General features: G+C 46.9%; 1 protein-coding gene across 1 annotated transcript; it reads left to right on the forward strand.

The window, feature by feature from the left end:
- Positions 1-1873: 1873 nt before the first annotated feature.
- Dynlrb1 (dynein light chain roadblock-type 1) lies at positions 1874-21645 on the forward strand. The gene is made up of 4 exons (XM_028888920.2): positions 1874-1979; positions 9451-9526; positions 16748-16915; positions 21284-21645. The coding sequence occupies exons 1-4, from the start codon at positions 1977-1979 to the stop codon at positions 21325-21327; spliced, it is 291 nt and encodes a 96-aa protein (XP_028744753.1). The 5' UTR covers positions 1874-1976; the 3' UTR covers positions 21328-21645.
- The last annotated feature ends 2113 nt before the right edge of the window (positions 21646-23758 follow it).

Below are 23758 nucleotides of genomic sequence, written 5' to 3' on the forward strand. Positions count from 1 at the left end.
GTTTTGTTTTTCAAGACAGGGTTTCTCTGTGTAGCTTTGGAGCCTATCCTGGATCTCTGTAGACCAGGCTGGCCTCGAACTCACAGAGATCCGCCTGGCTCTGCCTCCCAAGAGCTGAGATGAAAGGCGTGCGCCACCACCGCCCGGCCACTATAGCACTTCTATCCCTATTTGGAATGAAGATCTGGAGATGAGGTGCACTCCTAATGTTTCTAGCACTGAAGAACCATTTCTTTGTTTACATTTTTTTTTTAAACATGGTTTCTCTGTGTAGCCCTGGCTGTCCTGGAACTTACTCTGTAATGTATGAGTATTTTGCCTGCCTGTATGTATGTACACCACGTGTGTGCCTGGTGCTCTCAGGGGTCAGAAGAGGTCATCAGATACCTTAGAATGAAGCTGTAGATGACGTGAGCTGCCATGTGGGTTTTGGAAACTGAACCAGGTCCTCAGCAAGAGCACCAAGTGCTCTTAATAGGTGAGTTCCTTTTGTAGCAGGAGATCCCGCAGAGCGTTGCATCTAGCTTGAACACTGGAGTGTTACCACTTAGGCTTTTTTTTCTTTATTCTTTGTGTCTTTCACATGATGCATCTTGATCCCATTCATTTCCCTGTCCCTTCACATCCACCCTCCACCCCTGCACTGCCCCTCATAAAACAAAAGAACAAAATTAATCTTGTCATGGAAGCTGCAGTGTGACACAGTGAGTCACACAGTAATCACTTTGTCCTTGTATCTTTACTTGCAAGTGTTCATTGCAGAGTCTGGTTCTAGGCCCCTGGTTTCTGCTACACTCTCGATGCTGGGCCCTCACTTGGATATCCTGCTGTTGCCCCGTGTTGTGGAGATCCTGCAGCTTTGGGTCTTGGGTCAGGTCTCTTCCCTTGCTCTAGCAGATCATAGATGTGGTGGATGTTGGGGCAGATCAAGTCATAACCCTGGTTCTGGGCCCTGGACAGCTTCAGGGTTGGTCAGCCTGCCAGTTCTTCCCTGTCCTCACCACCAGGGTGAGCTCTCCAGCACTGCCCCGTCTAATTCACCCTTGTAGCAATGAAAGAGGATTGGGGTCAGTTCTGCTTTCATGCCCTCAGGGTTGGTTCCCTCCACCTACAGCATCAGGGCCAACTCTATGTGTTGCCTAGGCGAGGTGCAGGGGCCACTCTCCTGAGTGCTGAAGCTGGTGAGAGGCAGGGACAGCTCTCCTGCTCTTAGGACCCCAGGACCAGCTCCTCCAGCAGTCTCGGGCTTTGATGGGCTGGGGGTGGAGGGGGGGGGGTCCTTCCACTGCCCATGCCGCCACATGTCAGATGAGTAATGGGGACAGCTCTCCCTTGCAACATCGGTATCACCTAGGTGACAGTTGCCTTTTGTTTGATGTGTTTGATTCTCTGAGTTCTTCCTGAAGGGTTCCGAGCCAGTGTTTTAAACCTAAGTTTTCTGTTAGAAACCCGAATGTTGTTCGTAACCTGCAAGAGTAAACTTAAAGAGCAGAGGACAAGACAGGACTCTGGGAAATCTCGCCCTTTTAGAGGCGAGAAAATAGTAGGGCAGAGATGTAAAGACGATTCTCCAAAGAAACACAGGAGTGCGGCGGAGTCCGCAATCCTAAATCTTAAACGCGCAGGGCAGTGCTGACCTGTTCATCCCAGAGCTTGCTCCTGAGATGCCCAGCTTCGGGGCTGCCCACTCATTTGGGCTCCTGTCTCTGCCTCAATCAGCAACAGTCGGCCTCCGCCCAGGGACCTCGGCTAAATATTGAAGACAGACCTGGAGACCCGGAATCTTGCCCACAGCGGCTCCAGCCTCTCCTAATGGGAGCGTCCCTGCCCCGCTGACTCACGTCAGCCCGCCCCTACCCCCCACTGGCTCCTGATAGGCTGCCCGGGCTGTCCATCTCGACAAAGACGCGCGCAGGCTCAGAAAGGCGGGGAGCTCGCTGGGCGTCGCAGACTCGGAGCTGCTGGATCGGTCCGAGATGGTGAGTGTCCACCCGGGGCTGCGGGAGCGGGCGGCGGCCACCCCACGAGAGGCGCGCGTCCGTCGCCGCCCGGGGTCCTAGTCGCTGGGCGTCGCCACGCGGGACCACAGCGCAGCCCTTTAGTCCCGGCCGAGGCGGAGCGACCGGATGCCACAGGCCCTTGACCGGAAGCCGGTCTGTGAGGGGACGCCCCGGAGGCCCGCCCTCTGGTTCGCTTGTGGTTTCGTGTGTTGGGCCGTTTGGGGCAATCCCAGCCAGGCTGCAGGGTTTCCTGGAGTCCGGTAGGCACTTTGCGTGCGTTGCCTTTCCTCCTCCGCTTTGTGAAGTGGGTATGGCCATTAGCTCCATCTTCACACTTGGAATCCAGAGTCAGTCGGGCCCGGGGATCGAACACCCCACGCTTGGCTGCCGCCGGTGGGCTCAGTTTGGTGTGCGGGTTAGGAACCCGCGGGTCCCATCCCGAGGGATCCCCAAACCGTCTGCCTATCTTTTACAGGGTGGTGCTTTCAATCCTCGCGAGTTGTACAGAGTTTTAAAGGCCTTTTCCAGCGTTAAAGCAAACCTCAGAATCTTGTTTATGACTGGCATGATGGTGCACGCCTCAAGTCCCGGCACTAGGAAGGCTAGGATTTGCACTTTCAAGACCAGCCGGGGCTATAAACACCAGTCCGTGTCGCAAAACAAAAAACTTTACTAGAAACCTTTTTCAGTTCTTATGTATATCACTAGAGTTTTGCCTGCTTGTTCATGTCTGCACCATTAGCGTGCTTGGTTCTGGCAGAGGCCAGAAGAGGGGGTCGGATCCTCTGGAACTGGATTTACCGATGGCTGTGAGCCACCATGTGGGCGCTGGGGAGTCAAACTTGGGTCTTTTGGAAAAGCGTTCGGGCCATCTCTTCAGCCCCCACAAAACTACAGCTATACAAGAAACTGAGAGGGAAGACAGAAAGGCAGCGTCTAGAGCACTGTTTCTCAACATGTGGGTCAAGGCCCCCTGAGGTCGAACGACCCTTTCCCAGGGGTCGCATATCAGATATCCTGTGTGTCAGATATTTACATTGTAGTTCATAACAGTAGTAAAATTATGAAGTAGCAATGAAATAATTTTGTGGTGGTGGTGGGGGTCACCACAACATGAGGAGTTGTGTTCAAGTGTCACAGCTTTAGGAAGGTTGAGAACCAACCACTGGCCTAGAGGCAACTACCTAGGCACATTGCTTACTGTGTTTTTATTTGCTGTAGCCACCATCGGCTGTTCAATTGAGGGTTCGTTTTTCATTCTACCACAAAGAATGTCTCCACATCACCAAAAACAATATTGCTTCACATCTGTGCAATGTTATCTTTCACAACACTTAACTGTAAAACATTTTTAATAAGGGACTGGGAAGATGGGTTCAGCCATTAAGAGCATTTGTTGTTCTTGCAGAAGAAGGGTTCAGTTCCCAGCACCCACATGTCGGCTTACAGTGGTCTGTAACTCCACTTCCAGGAGATCTGATACCTTCTGGCTTCTGCAGGCTCCTACATGTACATATCACATATGTGTATACTCTAGCACACACACATAAAATAAATACATAATTTAAAAAAATTGAATCGCATATTCACAGTTTTAAGAAATACAAAGGGCTCTAAGTGGAAAGTATGTCTCATCCACCCCTAACTCCAGTTTCAGCCCCCTTCAGGTACAGCCAGGTTCTTGTATGTTTATACAAGCGTGTGTGTGCCCTGTTTTTTCACACTTAAGTGGTAGCTTTCTCTAAGCAGTACTGTGCTGTGGTTTGCACTCATAAAATTGTTACATATTGAGATGAACATTCCAAATGGACTCATGCAGCACTGTGGGATATAATCTGTAAGAGGTGCATGTGGTCCCCTTCTTACTCTCCCAGACTAAACACTGTTGACATTTGGGTACGCTTCCTTCTGGAATTGTTTGGTAATAAGGACTATGTTACACTTTGTGCCTTTTAAAGCCCAAGCTACTTCAACTTGCCATTTAACCAAGGATGACCTTGAACTTCCAATCCTTCATCTACCTCTTAAGTGCTGGGATTTGGGCTATGTGCCATCACACCCAGCAATGTTAGACTGGAACAGTTTATGAATGTTTGCCATGTTTACTTTATGATACATATAAGGATGTTTATTCTGGTCCAGAGCTGTGGCTCAGTTATCATGAGCACATACTACTCTTCCAGAGGACCAGAGTTAGGTTCTTAAAGCCCTTATTAGGCAGGTCACAACTGCCTCTAACTCCAGCTCCGGGGAAGCAGCACCCTCTTCTGGCCTCCTGGGTCACTACACTCATATGTACAAACCTACAGACACATAGACATGATCACAAAATAATAAATAAATATATATATATACATATATTTTCATTCATTCATTCATTCCTCTGTTCGCTTAAAAAATCTACCATTGCCAGGTGTGGTGGATTACATCTTTACTACCAGCACTTGGGAAGCAGAGGCAGGCAGGTTTCTGAGTTCAATGCCAGCCTGGTCTATATGGTGAGTTCCAGGACAGCCAGGGCTGTTACACAGAGAAACCCTTCTCAAAAAACAAAAACAAAAAACCTATCATTACAAGAGGCTGTGGATTTGAACCCCAAGGCCATACACTCATATTCATTTCAAACACACACACACACACACACACACACACTTTTCCAAACCCACTTCATGTTAAGGCTGCATAGTGCCCTATGCCCATAGATACACTTAGTTTACAGTTTCCTCTGCAGACAGTGCTGTATAACTGCCCTGGTCTTGGACACCCCTCCTGCAGGACAGTCTAGATTGGTAGGAACTGCTAGTCTACCATGGAGCTCTTTTCCCCTTTTCCTTCTCTTTTTTTCACATGTGTATCTTTCAGGATGTTCATGTTTGGCTTTTATTTAATGTCCAAAAGTATTTAATCATGTTGTTACATCATCTTTATGATAAATTATTTTTATTTAATATACAATATTTGGTAAAGGTGTGTGTGTGTGTGTGTGTGTGTGTTGACAGGGTCTCAGTGTGGAGCACTAGCTGTCCAAGAACTTGCAATAGAGGCCAGGCCAGCTTTGAACCCACAAAGACTTACTGCCTCTGACACCTGAGTGCTGGGATTAAATGTGTACACCACCATGCCTAGCCATGGCTGTACTAGAATTTGGCAAACTATTTCCCTGGAGTACAAGCTTAAGTCCAGTCCTTAACTCAAAGTCAATGCTGTGGTCTATAATTTTTGTTTGTTTGTTTGTTTTTACATTCATTAGATTATTTCCTTATAATAATAATTTTCAAAGTTGAGGCAAAAGACCGGTATTTAGAGTTCTTACACTGTATTGTATAGCTTTCCCATGAGGTTATTGACCTCAAGAGCTTTGCGTTAATGAAACCAGCATTAAAATAGTGCTGTATTGCTATTTTTCATTCATTTACAAAGTGTTTGTAATTTATCTTAGAATTGTTTCTACCACTTATTGGATACTTCTTGTTTTCCTTAATCATTTTATGTAATGTTTTTAAGGTTATTTTGTTTCCTGTTAAATTTTGTTATACTGTGGATGAAACTCAAGGTCTCATGCTTGCTGGGAAAATGTTCTACCACTGAACTACATTATCTACCTTTTTTTTTTTTTAAACACACTCCTTACGTAGCTCAGACAGAACTTAAATTCACTATGTAGCTCAGACTGGCCTGAGCCCATGGATCTTCCTAAATGGTAAGCTACTGAGTGTGGTGGCACCAGACCCCACAAACCCTGGAGCTTCACTGATGGACATACATCCAGTAGAGAATGCCTGACTGGTCTCCTCTTCACCCTTGCAGAGAGTACATTTCTTTCCCATGATTTAGCTTAATCAGGGGTAATAGAGACATGGGCTCAGTGGGTAAAAGTACTTGCTGCTCAGTCATGAGGACTAATCTCTGGATACCAGCACCTTGTTGGGCAGTTCACAAATACCTTTAACTTCGGACAGCTCCAAGGGGCCTGCGCTGTCTTTGGTCCTCTGCAGGCAACTGTGCACACATATGTACATAGACTCAAACAAACGAATCTTAGAGATCGAAGCAGGCTGCAGGATTAGGCCCTGTCTCCACAGAAGTGAAACATATGAAGAGGCTGGGGCAGAAGGAAGGCCACAAGTTGGAGGCCTGCCTGGACTGTCTTAGTTATCTTCTAGTTCCTGAAGAAACACCATGAGCATGGCAACTCATGAAAGAAAGGCTAACTGGGGCTGGCTTGCAGTTCAGAGGCTGAGTCTGCTGTCATCATGGCAGGAAGCAGACAGGCATGGTGCTAGAGCAGTAGCTGGGGGCTTTAAGTCCTGATCCACAGGCCTTGAGCAAGCAGAGACAGACAGACAGACAGAGGGCTTAGCACAGGCTTTTGAAATCTCGAAGCCCACCTGCAGTGACACACCCTCTCCAACAAGTTCACACCTTTTTGTAAGTTCACACTTCTTTATCCTTCCCAGCAGTCCACCAACTGGGAACCAAGGACTCAGCTAACTACAGCAGCTTATAAAAGATGGTGTTCCACCTGGGCTGTGCTTTCAGAGGGTGAGAGACCGTGATGGCCGAGCAAAGGCATGGGGTAGGGGCAGCTGAGAGCTCCCGTCTTGTCTTGGAGCAGAGACTGGGAATGGCCTGAGTCTTTTGAAACCTCAAAGCCTGCCCTAGTTACACACTTCTTCCCACAAGACTACACCTCCCAATACTCTCAAAACAGTTTCACCAACGGGGCCGCACATTCACACATAGGAGCCTGTGGAGGCTGCTCTAATTCAAGCCACCACATACAGGTTACATATTCTGAAGATGTTGAGTGTGTTGCTGGGGGAAGGTGGAGGCAGGTGGAGCTCTGTGAGTTCAAGGCCAGCCTGGCCAACAGAGGGAGTCCCAGGCCAGCCAGGGCTGCATAGAAAAACAAACAAAAAGATAGTGTGTCAAGCCCCCATAGAGACCTCTCAGAGGGAATGGAGCTAACATTTGTGTTTTCCTGCTTGTATGTATGAGCATCACATGTGGGTCTAGTGCCCAAGGAGGCCAGAAGAGTTTGATGAATCTCCTGGAACTGGAGTTACAGACAGTTGTGAGCTGCCATGTGGTGCTAGGAACTGAGCCCAGGTACTCTGCGATAGCAGAAGTGCTCTTGATGCTGAGCTATTTCCGCAGCCCCAAGTAAATTGTGTGTGTGCTGTGTGCGCGTAGCAGTAGAATTAAAAAAAAAAAAAAAAAGATATATAGGTGAAGGTTTTGTCAGTATTTTTATTTATCTTTTTTGAGACAGTATTTCATGTAACCCAAGCTAATCCTAAATTTGCTACATAGCTAATACTGACCTTTATTTAAACCTCTGGTCTTTCTTATGCTTTTACTTCCCAAGTGCTGGAATTACAGGCCTACAGCACCACAGTTGGCTGACTAGATGTTTATTCATTTTTTTTTTCCTGCCTCTGGCTTTCAGATGCAGGGGTTTATATGTGGAACCCACACTGGCCAGCAAAAATAACTGTTTTGAAAAAGGAAAATAAACCCAATCTATAATTCCATGTTCTGCATGGCTTTGTTTTCCTAATCTCAAGATTTCTTGTTTCTAGGAAGTTGTAGCACCTGGAAAACACTTTTTGCATTTTGTTTTTGTGGAATATCAATCTCCAATTTTGGAGGTGGTTTCATGGCCTCATCTCTCAATGGGAAGGAACCATCACTGGCCGTGATGTTTGTGTCTTTCTTGGCCCTTTCCTGATTACTGGGCATTTCTCTTGTTTGCTTCTGCAGCAGACATCTTGTCCCGTTCCTTTTGTCTTTGGGGTCGTTTCCATAGGATGGATTTCTGTAGGATTCCAGTAGGTGACTAGGACCTACCTATAGTGTTTCCCCTTCATATCCAGAACAGCACCTAGCACATAGTAGGAGGTCAGAAAAAGTCTGAAATGGCCCAGATCTCAGACATGCATGTCACACTGTACTCTCCTCCACAGAGCCAGCCCTGCCCTTTACACAGGTTCTAGATTCTAGCGACATCAGGCTGCTTGCCACCTTGTAGGAGGAGCCTCTGCCCATCCCTGCAGCACCTGGCACTGTTCTTACAGGAAGTGGCTGGTGGTGACTGGATTGTCAGACAATGCTTTCCCCAGAACAATCCATTGTGCGGCCTTCAGTTGTCCAGGAGCGCCCAGCCCCAGCCCTTGCCTCAGGAAACAGGGAGCCATTCTTTCTGTGAATAGTACCTCTGTTTTCAAAGACCATCTGCTTTTTTGTTTTGTTTGTTTGTTTGTTTGTTTGTTTTTTGAGACAAGGTATATAGACCAGGCTGGCCTTGAACTCGTGGAGATTCACATGCCAGGCCCGACTCTCTGCCTTTGAAGAGCTTAACTAGATTCTGAACTGGAGGCAGCACCCTGAGAAAAAGCATACTTCAAGACTGGGTTCCCAGCCATGGGGAGAGAAAGATCAATTAGGCTTCTGTTCATGGACGCCTACTCTGCTGAGCACTGTAGAGGCTGAGCAGTGGACACAGTCGCTGATACATGTCTCCCAGAAGTACAGTCAAGGGCTCCAAGAGTTGGAGGCAAGATCACTGAATATAGGCCTCAGAGAAGAGGTGATGTCTCAGGAGCTTTGGAAGACTATTGGGCTTTAGAGAAGAAGCCTTGTAAGTTTTTGGTTTTTGGTTTCCTCTTTTTTCCTTAAGGGGGTGGTGGAGAACCAGGTGTGGTGTTGCACACTTTAATCCTAGTACCCAGGAGGCAGAGGGAGGCATTCCTTGAGTTTGAGGCTAGCCTGATCTACAGTGAGTTCCAGGAAAGCTAGGGCTATATAGAGACCCTGTTTTAAAAACAACAAAAAAATAGACAAGAGGTGTGACGGTGCAGATGGAGAGTAGAGGGAAAGGTAAAGTCTCAAAGTGACAAGTTAGAATCACGTATGACAGAGGAAGACTCTAAACATCCGTCTGTTGTGATGACAAATTCCACCTTGTGCAGTGTCTAGATGATCAGAATTAATAAGCCCCTTCCGAAGACACATTTCCTGTGCCTATATGCCAAGTGTTACCCTGTCTGCCATGACAGATTAAGTCACCAGGTTTGTGGGGTCATTTTGCTCTTTTGCAGTATTTTCTTCGTTTTTGATGCTTGATCCACAAATAACAAAGTGCCTCCTTGTTTTGTTTTTCAAATCATCAGAGCAGTGTACCATATGTGTGGGTCCTGGGTGTGTCAGTTCTCAAATAGCTGATGGGCAGGGAGTGGGTAACTGCCTGGTGGTAAAGGGTCAGAAGCAATGCTCCTCGTGACGGGTTGACGCTCTAGGTGCCAGTGGTGGCCTAAGGAGCACTCTACATGGGCCTGGCCTGGGCAGCTTTGGGGCAGCGCCAAATGCCTGGCTGTTCCTTGCTTGTTAGATGAGTGTGTCATTCATCTGCTGGGATTGAAGAGCTAACCTTGGTCTCCTTTTCTGGCAGGCAGAGGTGGAGGAAACACTCAAGAGACTTCAGAGCCAGAAAGGAGTTCAGGGAATCATCGTGGTGAACACGGAAGGTAGGTCCTCGATCCACGGCCTACACCCAGGCAGGCTTCCCGAACACAGCTGACACCACATGGCATAGCCCTTCCTCAGTCCCTTCACAAACCCAGATTGTTTTGTTTGTTTCCATCATTTCCAAAATTCTGATACTCTTCTTGGGATTTCCCATTTTCTGAGAGAAGGTCTTGCTGCGTAACCTAAGTTGTCCTGGATCTCACGATCTTCCTGCGTCCACCTCCCATGTGCTGGAGTTATAGGCGTTTACCACTTGTCTTAGAAATCTTAATTTAGTAAATAGGAGAATGTTTCCTCAGGTCCACTGCACTGACAGCTCACAGCTGTCAATAATCCAGGCTTTTTTCAGCCCTTGTGAAAAACCAGACTTATTTCTCATATGATACTCAAGCTGCTACTTTTGTTTTTTGAGATAAAGTCTCACTGTCCTCAAACTCACAGAGATTGAGGGATTAAAGTGTGCACCATCAGAGCCAGGAATAGCGGCGCACGCCTTTAATCCCAGCACTTGGGAGGCAGAGGCTGGTTGGATCTCGGAGTTTGAGGCCAGCCTGGGCTACATAGTTCCAGGACAACTGTCTCAGAAAAAAACAATAGCAAAAAAAGGTGTTTTCCATCACACCTGACTGTTGTTACTCTTTTAAATTTCTTTGCCTTGGGGTTTTGTTTTGCAGATTTCACATAAGCAAAATCCTTTTTTTTTAGCACTAAGAATTGAACCCAGGCCTAACACTAAGTGAGTGTTTTACCATTGAACTGCTCCTTCAGCCCTTTAAGCAAAAATTTGAAATGTCAGTACAATTTTTTTAGTATTTTTGAGGCAGTATCTTACTTTGTAGTTTGGGCTAGCCTGGAACTCATTGTGTAGCCCAGGATGGCCTAGAATTTATGGCAATCCAATCTGAGTCTGTTTTTGCTAGGATTACAAACTTGAGTCACTATGCCCAACTAAGTACAGTGTTGATTAATCTATGTTGCTGCTACTCTTGTGTGCTCACTGGAGGGATAACATGTATCCATCTGCATTGATTCTGCTTTTTTATGGGTAGTTCTCTGGTGGTTTTCTAGAGCTCCATCTCTGTCTTTGGGGAATGAGCTTACTTGAATGGCTAGTAAGATGCGGATGCTGATTCTCCCTGCACGAGAGGCGTGTGAGGGGAAGTAGGAGGAAACACCGCAGTGTGCCAAATCCAAGGACAGGTGCTTGTCTTCCTTCAAGCAGCCCTGTTGTCTATTTATTGACAAAACTTGAATTTAGAAATTCATTTCAAAGCCATGATCTTTTCTAAGATTTTTTATTTTCTGAATAAGGGTGTTTTGCCTGCATGTAAGTATGCACATTGTGTATGCAGTGCATGAGGCCAGAAGACAGTGTCGAATCCCCTAGAACTACAGTTACAGAAGGTTGTAAGCTACCAAGTGAGTGCTGGGACTCGAACCCAGATCCTCTTTCTCTCGTCTGCAGAGCCAGGATTTAAATGTCAGTCTGAGTGCACCTGAGTGGTCTGTGGGCCATGGTGGTCCCAGCAGCCCTGAGGGCAAAAGCTGTGCTTTCTGAGAAGCTGCCCTGCTTCCCCTGCCAACCTGTAAGGACGGCCTGACAATTCACTTACCTGTTTATCTCTGTAAATGGTTGTAGAGATTTACTCACACTGAGCAGTGTAAAGCACTTCACGCTCATTTCTGACCCCTGTGACACCTGTTTATGTCAAGTCTACCTGGTCAGGTTCCCTTGTTAGGTTGAAGGCAGCCACCACATGCTTCATGCCTCTAGGCCATGGTGTTTCCCAGACCACTTGTCTCTTCTTAAATTTTAATTTGTATGTATGCACACTAGCCCACGTTTGTGTGGCTCTGGGGAGCAAACATGGGTTACCATGTTTGCATGGCAGGCACCTTTACCCACTGAGCCGTCACACACACACACACACACACACACACACACACACACACACACACACACACACACACAGAGAGTGAGAGTTTTGAGACAGGGTTTCATGGAGTCCAAACTGGCTTTGATCTTGCTCTGTAAGCTGCTTCCACCTTCCAAGTGCTAGTGTAGGATTCCAGGTGTGGGTCACCACTCTGTCATTTTAGAGCTTTTTTTGTTTTTTAAACTTTTTTGTTTTGTTTTGTTTTTGTTTTTTGAGGCAAGGCTTCACTGTGTAGCCCTGGTTGTCCTGGAACCCACTCGGTAAACCAGGCTAGTCTTGAACTCATAGAGAATCTGCCTGCATCTGCCTCCTGAGTGCTGGGATGAAAGGCGTGCGCCTGGCTAAACTATCTTTAATTGTTGACAATTTCATGTATTCAGGGTGTCTTGATCACACCCATGTCCAGCTGTGTCCTCTCCCAACAACACTCAGCTGTCTACCCTCTCATCCTCATGTGCTCTTTTTCTGTTCTGTTTTGTAACCCACTGAGTCTAATTAATTAGCACCACCTACTAGAATGCTGATCTTAATGGCTTGGACTTGCGTGGGAACCAGAGCGGCAGTGAGTTGGTGAGTGCAGTGGCCATGTCATGTCCAGGAGACAGCATTTTACCAGGACTCGTCCATCCCTGGCTCACCCAGCCTTTTCACCCTCTTTCCTGGTGTCCCCTGAGCAGGGGTTAGGCTGAGCACTCAGAAGTCACTCATTCTCAGCACTTTAACGAGCTGTGGCATCTGCAGTGCGGCCCACTGTAGAAAGGTTTCTTTGGCCAAGGCTGAGAGGGGCACTCATCTGTGGGTATGAACATAAATATTTAGAAGGCAGTTTGGCAACATGTCCATTTAACAAAATAACCATAGTAGTATCTCCTCTAGGGTTTATGACCTTCCAAGCCAGGCATTTTTGACCAGATTTATAGAACCAAGCATGAATTTCCTCTTGTGGAGCAGGCCTCAGATGTAAGCAGAAAATGGTCATCCCCATAACCTTAATGCACTAACATCAGTAGACACAGCTTGCCTGGCATGCATTTAAAGCTCTGGTTTTAAAATCTACAACTTTGGGACTAGGGATGGCGCTCAGTTGGTAGAGTGCCTGTCTAACACTCAGGGAACATTGAGTTCAACCCCCAGCAACAATATAGTGGGTAAGTGAGCACAACCTGTAATCCCAGAACTCTGGAAGCTTCCAGCTGCTGATACCACCGTCCAGAAGCCTGACCAATTTTAAAACAAAAAGCTAGGCATGGTGGCACACACCCTTAACCTCAGCACTCAGATGGCAGAGGCAGGCAAATCTCTGAATTAAAAGCCAGCATGTTCTAGGTAGTGAGTACGAGGCTAGCCAGGACTACATAGTAAGACCCTGTCTCAAAAACACCAGCAAAACCTTATTTACCAAAGAAAGACCAAAAAGACAAAAGTTAAAACTAACCTGCTAGCAAATACAAAAATAATATAAACCATTCTGTAGGGCTAGGAGAAGTCAGGTATATACCAGGACACTGCTGCTGACATCAGCAGTTCAGCTGTGAAAGGACCATGAAGGCAAGACCTTGTCTGAGTCACTACTGGGACCCTTGCTGTCCATCCAGCACAGGCACTGGATTTGAAGCAGTGGATTTGTTAAAGAAAAAAGCCTCGGTGGTACCATTAGCCCTATTTGAAAATTCCACACTGAGGAGTGTGGTCCAAGATGGCCTACTAGAGGAAAAAGCACACTTGAACACGTTAGATGCCATTCTCCTTCCATTACTAATATGGTAACGTCAACACTGGTAGTATGTGGAAAAGAATGGGTTTCTAGTCGTCATTACACTTGAACAGCTCTGTGAGAATGGAGTGTTAACACCTTCCGAAATGAGAGCCAGCCTAGAGAGAGGTTCATGAACCGATCCAAAAGACAGCGGGGAGAGCGCCAGCCGAGCCTCATAGCCCGCTCCTGACCTCTGACCCAGTGTGGACAGATGGCTAGCTGACAGACTAGGGCGTCAGACTGAGTCCCAGTGTGCTGAGGCTGCAAACACAGCTTGTCGTTGTGAGTAGGCCAAGGAGATGGCTAAAGCTGGCAGTCTTCCGTCATTTAAGTCCATTCTCTGACCTTAGTCCATGTTTTCACCCTACTTAGAATGCACCTCCTCCTGTTCCCAGTGTCACCCTCCTCCCACGACCACCTCAGAGTCTCATCTCTGAAGAAGCTCCAGTCAGGGCTGGAGAGATGGCTCAGCGGTTAGAGTACTTGCTGCTGTTGCAGAGACCCATGGTGGTTTACAACCACTTCTAACTCTAGTTCGGGGGATCTGATCCCTCTTCTAACCGCCGCAGGCTCCTGCATGTACAGTACCCATATGTGCACACGCAGCACATACATATACATAAGTATTTTAGAATAAGGAGCAGGTGTGGCATGGCAGTATATCTGCTGTGTCTGTACTCAAGAGGACGACCATAGCAAATTCCAAGCTGTTCTGGTCCACGTCATGATTGTAGGTCAGTCAAGGTGATATAATGAGGTGGGGAGTGAGCAGTGGTAAGGAGTCTTTTTTTTTTTTAAACCATAGCCCACTTTACCAATGAGGAAGTTGAGATTGAGAGAGATAAGTAGGCACTTGGCCTGGTGGCACCAGCCTGTAATCCCAGCACATGGAAGATAGTGACCCAAGAAAGCCATCCTCAGCTACATAGTGAGTTAAGGACAGCTCCATGAGCCTGGGCTCCAAAAGGGGGTGGGGGGTAAGAGATGGAGTAGTGAAGTGATGTACCTAGTAGGACTGTGCAGGCCCCCCACTGTAAACAACCAAGTGTCTGCCCTCCTGCTCCGAGCACCCCAGGTTAGTACAGAATGTGCGCTTGACAGCAGTGTCTGGTAAAATCGTCTGCTTCAGTGCTCAGACTCAGTGCCTTGAACATGCTAGATAAAGACTACCCACAGCCCCATTAAAAAGGTCTTGGGCAGGGTTGGTTTTTTTGTTTGTTTGTTTGTTTGTTTTGTTTTGTTTTTCGAGACAGGGTTTCTCTGTGTAGCTTTGGAGCCTGTCCTGGAACTCACTCAGTAGGCCAGGCCTGCCTCCGCCTCCTGAGTGCTGGGATTAAAGGCGTGCGCCACCACCGCCCGGCTTGGGCAGGTTTTTCTGTTTGCTCTGAGAGCACCTGATTGTACCATGCCTGGAAATTGAGCTTCCCCGGTAACTAGCTGCTTCTGCAAGCTACACAGTATTTGTGAAGAACTAGGGCTGAACTAGGTTGACTAACTAGGTAGGCCATCTGTGAGGTCCCCAGCTCTGTCATCCTTAAATGTGGACTTAATTTTGTCCTTGTTTGAAATTCTTCTGAATTTTGGTTCCTGCTCCCTTAACTCCTCTTTTTTCAGAGGGAGCCACTATTGGTTAAGTTTGCTTGCCCCTTTACATTGGCCTACTTGATATATAACCAAACGTATCTGGTATCTGAACCACTGAAAGCAAGCCCCAGAAACAACTCAGATACCAACATCAGTGGATGCTTAACATGTAACCACAGATGCTAGTGAGCAAATGAGGCTAGGTCCTGCTCCGAGGGAACTGATGTCTAGAGGGAGATGGGCAAAATGTCTGCTTTCCTAATAGTGTGGTGCTGGGATTATAACTACTCTAAAGGAAAACTGCATGGTCCTGGGATGTCATCAGACTTGAGGGTCCTTCCTCTAGCATCATCCACTTGTGGAGAGATTATAGTAGGTACCAGTGATACTGCCACCCTCAGAAAGGTACAGCTGTAGAGAGGCCTCATAGGGCTCAGATGTGCACATTGTTGCCATCTAGGACCCAATAGCAGCACTGAGGCCCCAGCATTGGTCCCTTAAAGGCAAATGACCACTGTACCCCATTCTTGCGGCTTTACTTGGCTCACAAAAGCCTCTCCTGCTCAGCTGCTTCACATGTTCCTGATGCCCTAAATAAAGTAGGTTGAATGCCTGCCTTTGGCTAATCTCTAAGCTGGTCACTTGTTGCCAGATTCACAGGGTCCTGGGCCCATGTCTGGCCACATGGATGTGAGGAGTCACTTAAACCACAGTCTTCATCAGTGTCAGCCAGTCAACTTGGGACTTCTCTTGGATGGAGCTGACAGGTCACAGCCAATTCACAGGCTCCTGATGACCCAATGTGGTCATCAGGTTGAGCCACATTCCTCACCTCCTTGACAGCAGGACACCTAGTAATGTCCATTTAATTGTTCAGTCTTCAAAAAGAGATTTGATACACAATGATGGTCATTGGCTGGTTAATTATACCAGTAAAATCCTAGCCTAAGCATCCAACAACAGGGGAATGTTGAATCTAAGGATGTCAGGACTGTCTTACTTCACGGGCTCTGTCTCTGTTTCATTGTGTTGTGCTAGGTATTGGTCCCAGGTCTCAGACACACACAGTACTCTCTTTACCACTGGACTATACCTCCTATCCCTTAGTGGGCTCTTTTAACGACAGCAATGCTGCTTGCTTACAGAAACCCACTGGGGTGGGGAGGCAGCTTCATGGCTACATGGTTACAGCTGAGCCCTGAGCCAGCCTGCCAAGAACAATGGGTCATGTCAGGTATGTCTTGGCACAAGCTGACCTCTTTTCTTTCTTCTTCCTTTTCAATCTCTTCTTTTTGAGACAGGGTCTCACTGTGTAGACCTAGCTGGCCTTGAACCCACAGAGATCTGCCTGCCTCTACTTCCCAAGTGATAACTGAGTTCGAGCTTTAAGTGTTGCAGAAGAGCACCTCCCCTTCTATTACTTGAACCCAGGCAGGCAGGGTAGCTCTAGGAAAGGAGTATGGAGTTGAACCAGGCCTACATTTTTATTTATTTATTTATTTTTCTTTTTGGTTTTTCGAGACAGGGTTTCTGTGTATAGCTTTGGCGCCTTTCCTGGAACTCATTCTGTAGCCCAGGCTGGCCTTGAACTCACAGATTTGCCTGCCTCTGCCTCATGAGTGCTGGGATGAAGGCATGCACCACCACCACTGGGCCAGGCCTACATTTAAATCCCTATCATTTGTGTACCTCTAGGCAGGTCACCCCATCGTTCAGTTCTCCTCTTGTCTGGTGGAATGGAAATGGTGATACCACCCACAGAGGCTGGGTCTGGCACTGGCACACAAGGTCAGCACTGTGCCTATCATATAACGAGCCTTCTGTAAATAGTGGCATTGGTTGTTAACTGCCAGCCGAATATTCTAGAATAGGGATGTGAGGTGAGATAGTGAACAGAAAGGGGCTCCAGTAAACTGCTTGGTTCCCATTTATTCTCCCCACAGGCATTCCCATCAAGAGCACCATGGACAATCCCACTACTACACAATATGCCAACCTCATGCACAACTTCATCTTGAAGGCACGGAGCACTGTGCGTGAAATTGACCCCCAGAATGATCTAACCTTCCTTCGAATCCGATCCAAGAAAAATGAAATTATGGTTGCACCAGGTAAGGGTTCTTGCACCTCTGTGTTTAGTTTCAGAACCCATAGCAGGTTTCCTGTGGCTTATCTGGAAAGTGTGGCACATTGGTATCTCCACAGCTTCAAGGTCGGCCTGAGGGGGTTGGAAAGAGTCGAGTTGCCTCACTGCCTACCTAGCCAGTATCTAGGTGGTCCACCAGCAATCTTCAGCAGGCCTCACATGGGAAATGTAGTTTCATGAGGGAGAAAGACACAGAAGAATCCCATAAGAATTTGGGATGTGGAAAGGTTGGTTAGTTCTGCTTGGGCAGTCAACAAAGATTTCTCAGAAGCAGGATGTTAGAGCTGAATCTTAAGGGCCAGGAAAACATGAGTCAGAGGGGCGGAAAAGCTATTTGTATATGAAAAAGAATTTATAATCCTGTCTCCAACCCATGCAGCCAACTTCCCACTGCAGCAGATTGCTATTTTGACTCATCAGTGAAAAGCTTGTCTGGGTAGTACAAGCATGCCTGTGTTTAGGCCTTAGAATCATTCTCATGTAATAAGATGCTCACACTTGGAGGAGCCAAGGATGGGAACTGCAGAGGAGGGATGGGGTTGCCTCCTGCTCTGCCTCGTCTAACTCAAATTCACAGACTAGAGTGGCAGACAGGTTCTACAGGACTACTTTTCTGTAGTTACCTCTCTCCCTGTCTTTCATCCAAGCCTGGGACATTTCAGCCATGGCTGGGATATGTGTGAGGTCTCACATGGTGGTGCCTCAGGTTGTAGAACAGTTCGTCTATGAAGGAAGAAGGTGTGAAAAGTGAGACTGGATCCAACTTAGAAGAGGCCTCAGACTACAGACTCAGCTATGTGGATCTGATCCCACGAGCAGAGGTGCTTAGGGCAGGAAGTGATAGGATTATGATGGGGTACAGGGCGATGTTGGCAGTGTACACCTTTATTCCCAGCACTCGGGAGGCAGAGACAGGTGGATCTCTGAACCAGAGTGAGTTCCAGGACAGCCAAGGCTACACAGAGAAATCCTGTCTCAAAAAACAAACAAAAAAATCAGGTGCTGTTGTGATCCTCTGGGACACATCAGGAAGAATATGTTAAGATCAGGTTAGAGCTAAGCTTACAATCAAATTTGAATAGAAAGTCCACCCCCACCCCAGCTTCCTGCTGTGGGACTCCATGGCCCTAAAACTGGTATTGGGAATCATCTTTCCATTTAATAGTTACCAGTGCAGACTTGAGGTGCCCGGTGGCACTCCCAGAAACTCAGTAAAGGACAGGTGACATAGTGCCTTGGAGACAGACACTTGGTAGAGACAATCTCTCTCCACCTAAAGGTCCAGAGATGTCTGGAAGTCCTGATCATGCAGGTCTCAGCTCAGTTCAGTAGCACCTCCAGTCTGTCCTTGGGGCCCATGGACATTCAGAGCCCCTGAGGGTAGTTGGTACTTGAGTTCTCGTTGGGGTCTCATCAGTGGAAATAATGGCCAGACTCTCACATGGGCAGCATACAGAGAGGTGCATGAAGTACACATGCTGGCACTTGACCTGGCTATAGTCGGCACATCTCACACACTCACACTCAGGTTATGCCGAAGGTTGTGTGACGTGTTAACCATAAACAGCGGTGTTTCTTGGGAACTGCTGCATCTCTCTTCCTGGGGCCTTCTCACACACCATTCTGTTAGAACATGCCATCATTCCTTATTGCTAACCAACTACTTAGCTACATTTCCACTATTTTCTATTTTCTACAGTAAGTTCTATGAGGGCAGGGACTTGTAAGACAGTGTTGAACAAATACATTGAACAGGTGGCTTTTGTTGTTTTGAGGTAAGGTCTCTCTACATAGCCCTTCCTGGCTGTTCTGGAACTCACTCAGAAGACCAAGCCAGCCTTGAATTCAGAGGTCCACTTTCCTCTGCCTCCCAAGTGCTGGGATCAAAGGCATATACCCCCATGCCTGGCCCCCCATATGGCTTTAATTTCCTCCCATTGCAGATAGTCCCCTGTTGTGGGTTAGGCTGGATTTAGTAGAGGGGTAGAGTTAAGGATGTCTGAGATAATGGTATTTAAATGTTTGTGTATGTGTGCCTGGGAATATGTGTGTGCATGCAGTACCAGTGGAGGTCAGAAGAGGGCACCAGACTCCTCGGGAACTGGAGTAATAACATGAGCTGCCCTGTGAGTGCTAGGAACTAATTGCAAGTCTCCTAAGAACAGTAAGTACTCTTAACTAGTCGCTGAGCCCTATCTCCAGCCCCTGGGACACGGTATTCAGATGAAAATCAGTAGTGCATACTGATTTGTGTGCCCAGTTTTATGTGGTCAAAACAGAAAGAACTCTGAGCAGGAGCCTCAGAGGCAGTAAGGCTAGAATGCCTGAGGATTGCCTCGGGGCAGCCCCAGCATGGATTGGGACTAGCTGAGTCTTGGAGGGGACTGGAGTGAAGGAAGGAAGAGGTCCAGTCTCTTTCTTACATAAATGGGCTGCTTGCAGCTTCCCGGGCCAAAAGTTTAACTCTTCACATTTTAACAAATCAAGGTATTTGACATAGTTGGACTTACTAACCTTACTGTTTGATGCAGTACAAACAACCTTTACTACTACATCCCTGGCCATCCAGATGTCTCAGCCAGTAAAGGCTCTTGCTCCCAAGCCTGACCACCTGAGCGTGAGTCCTAGAACCCACATGGTAGGTTAACCACTTTCAAAAGTTCCTGCAAGAACCACTCTTCTGACCTCTACCTGTGTACTACAGCATGTGTGCGCACACATACACACACTCTAAAATTTAAAATGTACAATTATTACAACACTGCCTCCCATAGAGTACTTAAGGTGGTACTGTAGGGTTTAGAACTTGGTAGCCTGGTTTTATTGGTTGTTTTTGCTGTTACTTGTTCATTATGTGTGCAGACTGCTTATCTACAAAACTGTTAAGTCACTTATTCTTCTCATCCAGTTGTCATGGGTTTATTAGTAAAATGGTAGACCACTAGCACCTGCCTAGAGTGATTCTGGGGTTCATTTAGGTGCCACCCGAGAAAGCTTATCCATGACAGAGCTTAAATACTGGCAGAGAGACACAGTCAGGTGTCCAGAACTTAATGGCCACTTCTGTATACCTGTAGAACCTGCAGTCTTTTGTCATCAAGATCAGAGCTTTTGGACTGGAGAGATGGCTCAGCGTTTAAGAACACTGACTGCTCTTCCTGAGGTCCTGAGTTCAATTCCCAGCAACCACATGGTGGCTCACAACCATCTATAGTGGGATATGATGCCCTCTTCTGGCATGGAGTTGTACATGCAAATAGAGCACTCATATACACAAAATGGAATTTTAAAAAATCAGAGCTTTCATGGCATGATCCCAGTTCAAACCATGTTGCACACTGCTTCACCCTCACCAGATCTGAGGCACCCCTGTTAAGCCCAGCAAAGTTTCAATTGACATGCTGTGTTGAACAGAGTACCTGCATCTAAAGTCCATAATTGAATTTGGGATTGAGGGTATAGCTCAGTGCACTTGCCTAGCATTTATAAGACCCTGGCTTTGATCCTCAGTACCAAAAAATAAACAAACAAACTGATATAAAACATGATCAAAACACCTGTTTTTCCTTGACAGATGGCACTTTGCCCCTATCACCTCTATGGAGAGTCTGATTCATGAGACTATCACTGGAAAATACTTCAAAGAAGCAAATAGCTTCCTGTGACCTTTCAAAATGTTTTTTTTTTTTGGGGGGGGGGCACATGTTGTAGAAGGTAGAGATCAGCAAATAAGCTTATTAGGATGAACTAAGGCCGAGGTTCTCCACCTTCCTAATGCTGCAAACCTTTAATACAGTTCCTCATGTTGTGGTGACCCCAGCCATGAAATGCATTGCTCTTCATAACTCTAATTTTGCTACTGTTATGAATCATAATATAAATATCTGAAGGGGTTGTGACTCACAGGTTGAAAACCACCAAACTAAGGCATCTGTCAATCATATTATTGAAATCTCATTTATACTAATGTGTGTGTGTGCACACACACTCAAGTGCAGAGATTACAGTACAACCCTTAGGAGTTGGTTGTTTCTTTCCACCATGTGAGTCCTGGGGAATCAACCCTCAGGTTATCAGGCTATCTTTCCAGCCCCAAATCTTACTTATTCATAAAAATTAAAGAGTATGTTGCAAAGCGTCCACTGCCCTGCATTGAAGACTCCATTTTCTAGCAGTCACTTGGCAGGAGGCAATAAAGAAACTTGCAGGTTCTCTCCTGTTCCCAGCTGAAAGCTTCCTTCCCTCCTGCATTGTATGCTTAGTGATTAAGGAGCTGTTATCTTTCTCCTGGTTTATATTTAGTGATTTGTTTTTCTGGTTTTTTCTTTTTCAGATAAAGACTATTTCCTGATTGTGATTCAGAATCCAACTGAATAACCAAACAAGCCACTGTCTCGGCTTCCTGTGTCATTCCTTAATTTAACGTCCCCCAGAATAATAGTGTTAATCATGTCAGTGGGCACAGGGTGGTTGCCCAAGAGCCCATACAGACCATGCCATTGATCAATGGTAGCCCTGCCCACCCCAACAAGGAGTGTCTCTGGTGATCCAGTCAGTTCTCATTTCCAGGCTTTGGAGGAAGAGCTTATGATAAGCCCCCACACAGCTTCCTTCTGACCTTCAGTTCACTTTGTCACCCTTGGAAAGCCTGTTTTGTTTTGTTTTTTCTTTAACTAAAAATAACGTCGAAATCTGCCTGGCTGTTGTGTCTTTACTAGATTGGAAAGGCCTATTCTTATGTCAGCACATGGTCAGCTGACCAAACCCATGGCCTCTGTTCCCTGGCAGATTTTCATGTTCCCTGGGCCTGTTCCTCATTGCACCTGTGGCACACTTCCCAAATAGCCTTGGTATATATTGGTTGGTACCCTGGTTCCTGGGCTTCTTTACCCTTTAGACACCTGTTTGATCAAATCCTCCTCCTGCCAATGATTTTCTGTTGCACTACCATGAGCGAAGGAGGAAGTGGTGTCTACCAAGTACCCACAATGCACCTGGTGTACTTAGTTAAAACTACCTGAGAGCTGGGGAATTTAGAGTAATGTAGGTAGGAGGAAACAGGTCATTTCCAGGGTCTCATGGCTGGGACCAGGGGTCTGTAGGTAGCCTGCTCTTCCACAGAAACTGACCCCATCTTTCCCCGGTGAGCTCATTCTGGATGATCGTCCTTCATCCTGTAGCATTAAGTGCAAGGAGGTCCTCACCAGGTCTCCCTAAGGCTCTGGACCACCCACTCTGCTGCTCCTCCCCACCCTGGGAACCACGTGTATTTGCCATTGCATTTTGTCTCTTGCTCCTTGTTGTACAGAAGAGGCCGGTGCGGCTTTCTAATTCTGGTGGGTCACACACTGAGTCAGGAGAACACACGTCTGAAAAATGGAATGTTCGGGAGCTGGAGCAATTGCTTCATGTCTAAGGGTGCACTGTTCTTGCAAAGGCCCTGATTTCAGTTCCCAGCAACTATGTCAAGCAGCTCAAAGTCACCTTTCACTAATGCCAGCTGCAGGGGGATGCCATACGCTCGACTGGCCTCCATGGGCACCTGTACTCATATGAACATAACCACACACAGATATACACATAATTAAAAACCTTTTAAAAAAAAAATGTTCCAAAGGGTTATGGTTGGGGCTCAGGAGAGCACTCACTTGGCATGTTCAAGGCTCTGGGTTCAATCCCCAGAACCCCATAAACGGCATGTATCTAGTTAGAGTTTGAAACTCTGCCTTAAAAAAAAAAAAAAGATTACGAATTAATAAAAAGAGACAAAGCAAGGAGAGTTGTATGGGAGGGTTTGGTGGGAGGAGGGGGGAGGGAACACAATGTAATTAGAACCTCAAAATTAAAAGAATAAAAAAGGTTTGGGGCGGGAGAGATGGCTCAGCAATTCAGAGCACCTTGTGCCCTTCCAGAGGACCCAAGCTCAGTTCCCAGCACCCAAGGTGTGCAGGTCACAAATGTCTGTGGGGATCACGTGTGACCCAGGAGGGTGAGGGATGGGCAGGTAGCTCAGTTGGTAAAAGCACTTGACACCAAGCTTGATAACCTGAGTTTGATTTCTGGAAACTACATGTTGGAAGAGAAAACCAATGCCTGAGCTCACCTCCTCCTGTCTGCTATGGCACGCATACCCCACGGATATATAATTTTTGTGTGGACACGTGCAGGTCAGAGGGTGGGCTTGACCCAGTTGTCTGCCCTACCTGGCTGAAGTCTGCTAAGTGAAGGAACAAACTTAAAACTGTCCTGACTCCCTCAGATGGGTGTGATCCTGAGGGGCTCAGGAGGCTGCACAAGTCCAGCCTGTGACTGACAGTAAAATCCCAGAAATCCTTCAAGAAAAGACCCTGTCCCCTAAAAGTGGAGGCTGTTTACAGCCATCCTGAGAGGAACAAAGAGGACAAGTATGCTTAGTTAGGGTTTCTATTGCTGTGAAGAGACACCATGATCACGGCAACTCTTAGGAAGGAAAGCATTTAATATGGTGGCTTACATTTTCAGAGGGCTAGTCCATTTTCATCATGGTGCATGCAGGCAGATGTGGTGCTGGAGAAGGAGCTGAGAGTTCTACATCTTGACTTGCAGGCAAGAGGAAGTGGTCTGTCTCACTGGGTGTAGCTTAAGCATAGGAGACCTCAAAGCCCACCCCACAGTAACACACTTCCTCCAACAAGGCCACACCACCTAATAGTGCCACTCCCTTTGGGGGCCATTTTCTTTAAAACCATCATATTCCACTCCCTGGCTCCACTCAGAGATCCACCTGCCTCTAGCTCCTGAGTGCTGGGATTAAAGGCGTGCGCCACCA

The sequence above is a fragment of the Peromyscus leucopus genome, chromosome 4 (genome assembly GCF_004664715.2).
Source record: "Peromyscus leucopus breed LL Stock chromosome 4, UCI_PerLeu_2.1, whole genome shotgun sequence".
Classification (NCBI taxonomy): domain Eukaryota; kingdom Metazoa; phylum Chordata; class Mammalia; order Rodentia; family Cricetidae; genus Peromyscus; species Peromyscus leucopus.

Excerpts from the sequence above, each read along its gene's own strand:
- Dynlrb1 (XM_028888920.2), top strand. Across the intron at positions 9,527-16,747 it reads CATCGTGGTGAACACGGAAG|GCATTCCCATCAAGAGCACC; the intron begins GTAGGTCCTCGA and ends TTCTCCCCACAG. Across the intron at positions 16,916-21,283 it reads TGAAATTATGGTTGCACCAG|ATAAAGACTATTTCCTGATT; the intron begins GTAAGGGTTCTT and ends TTTCTTTTTCAG.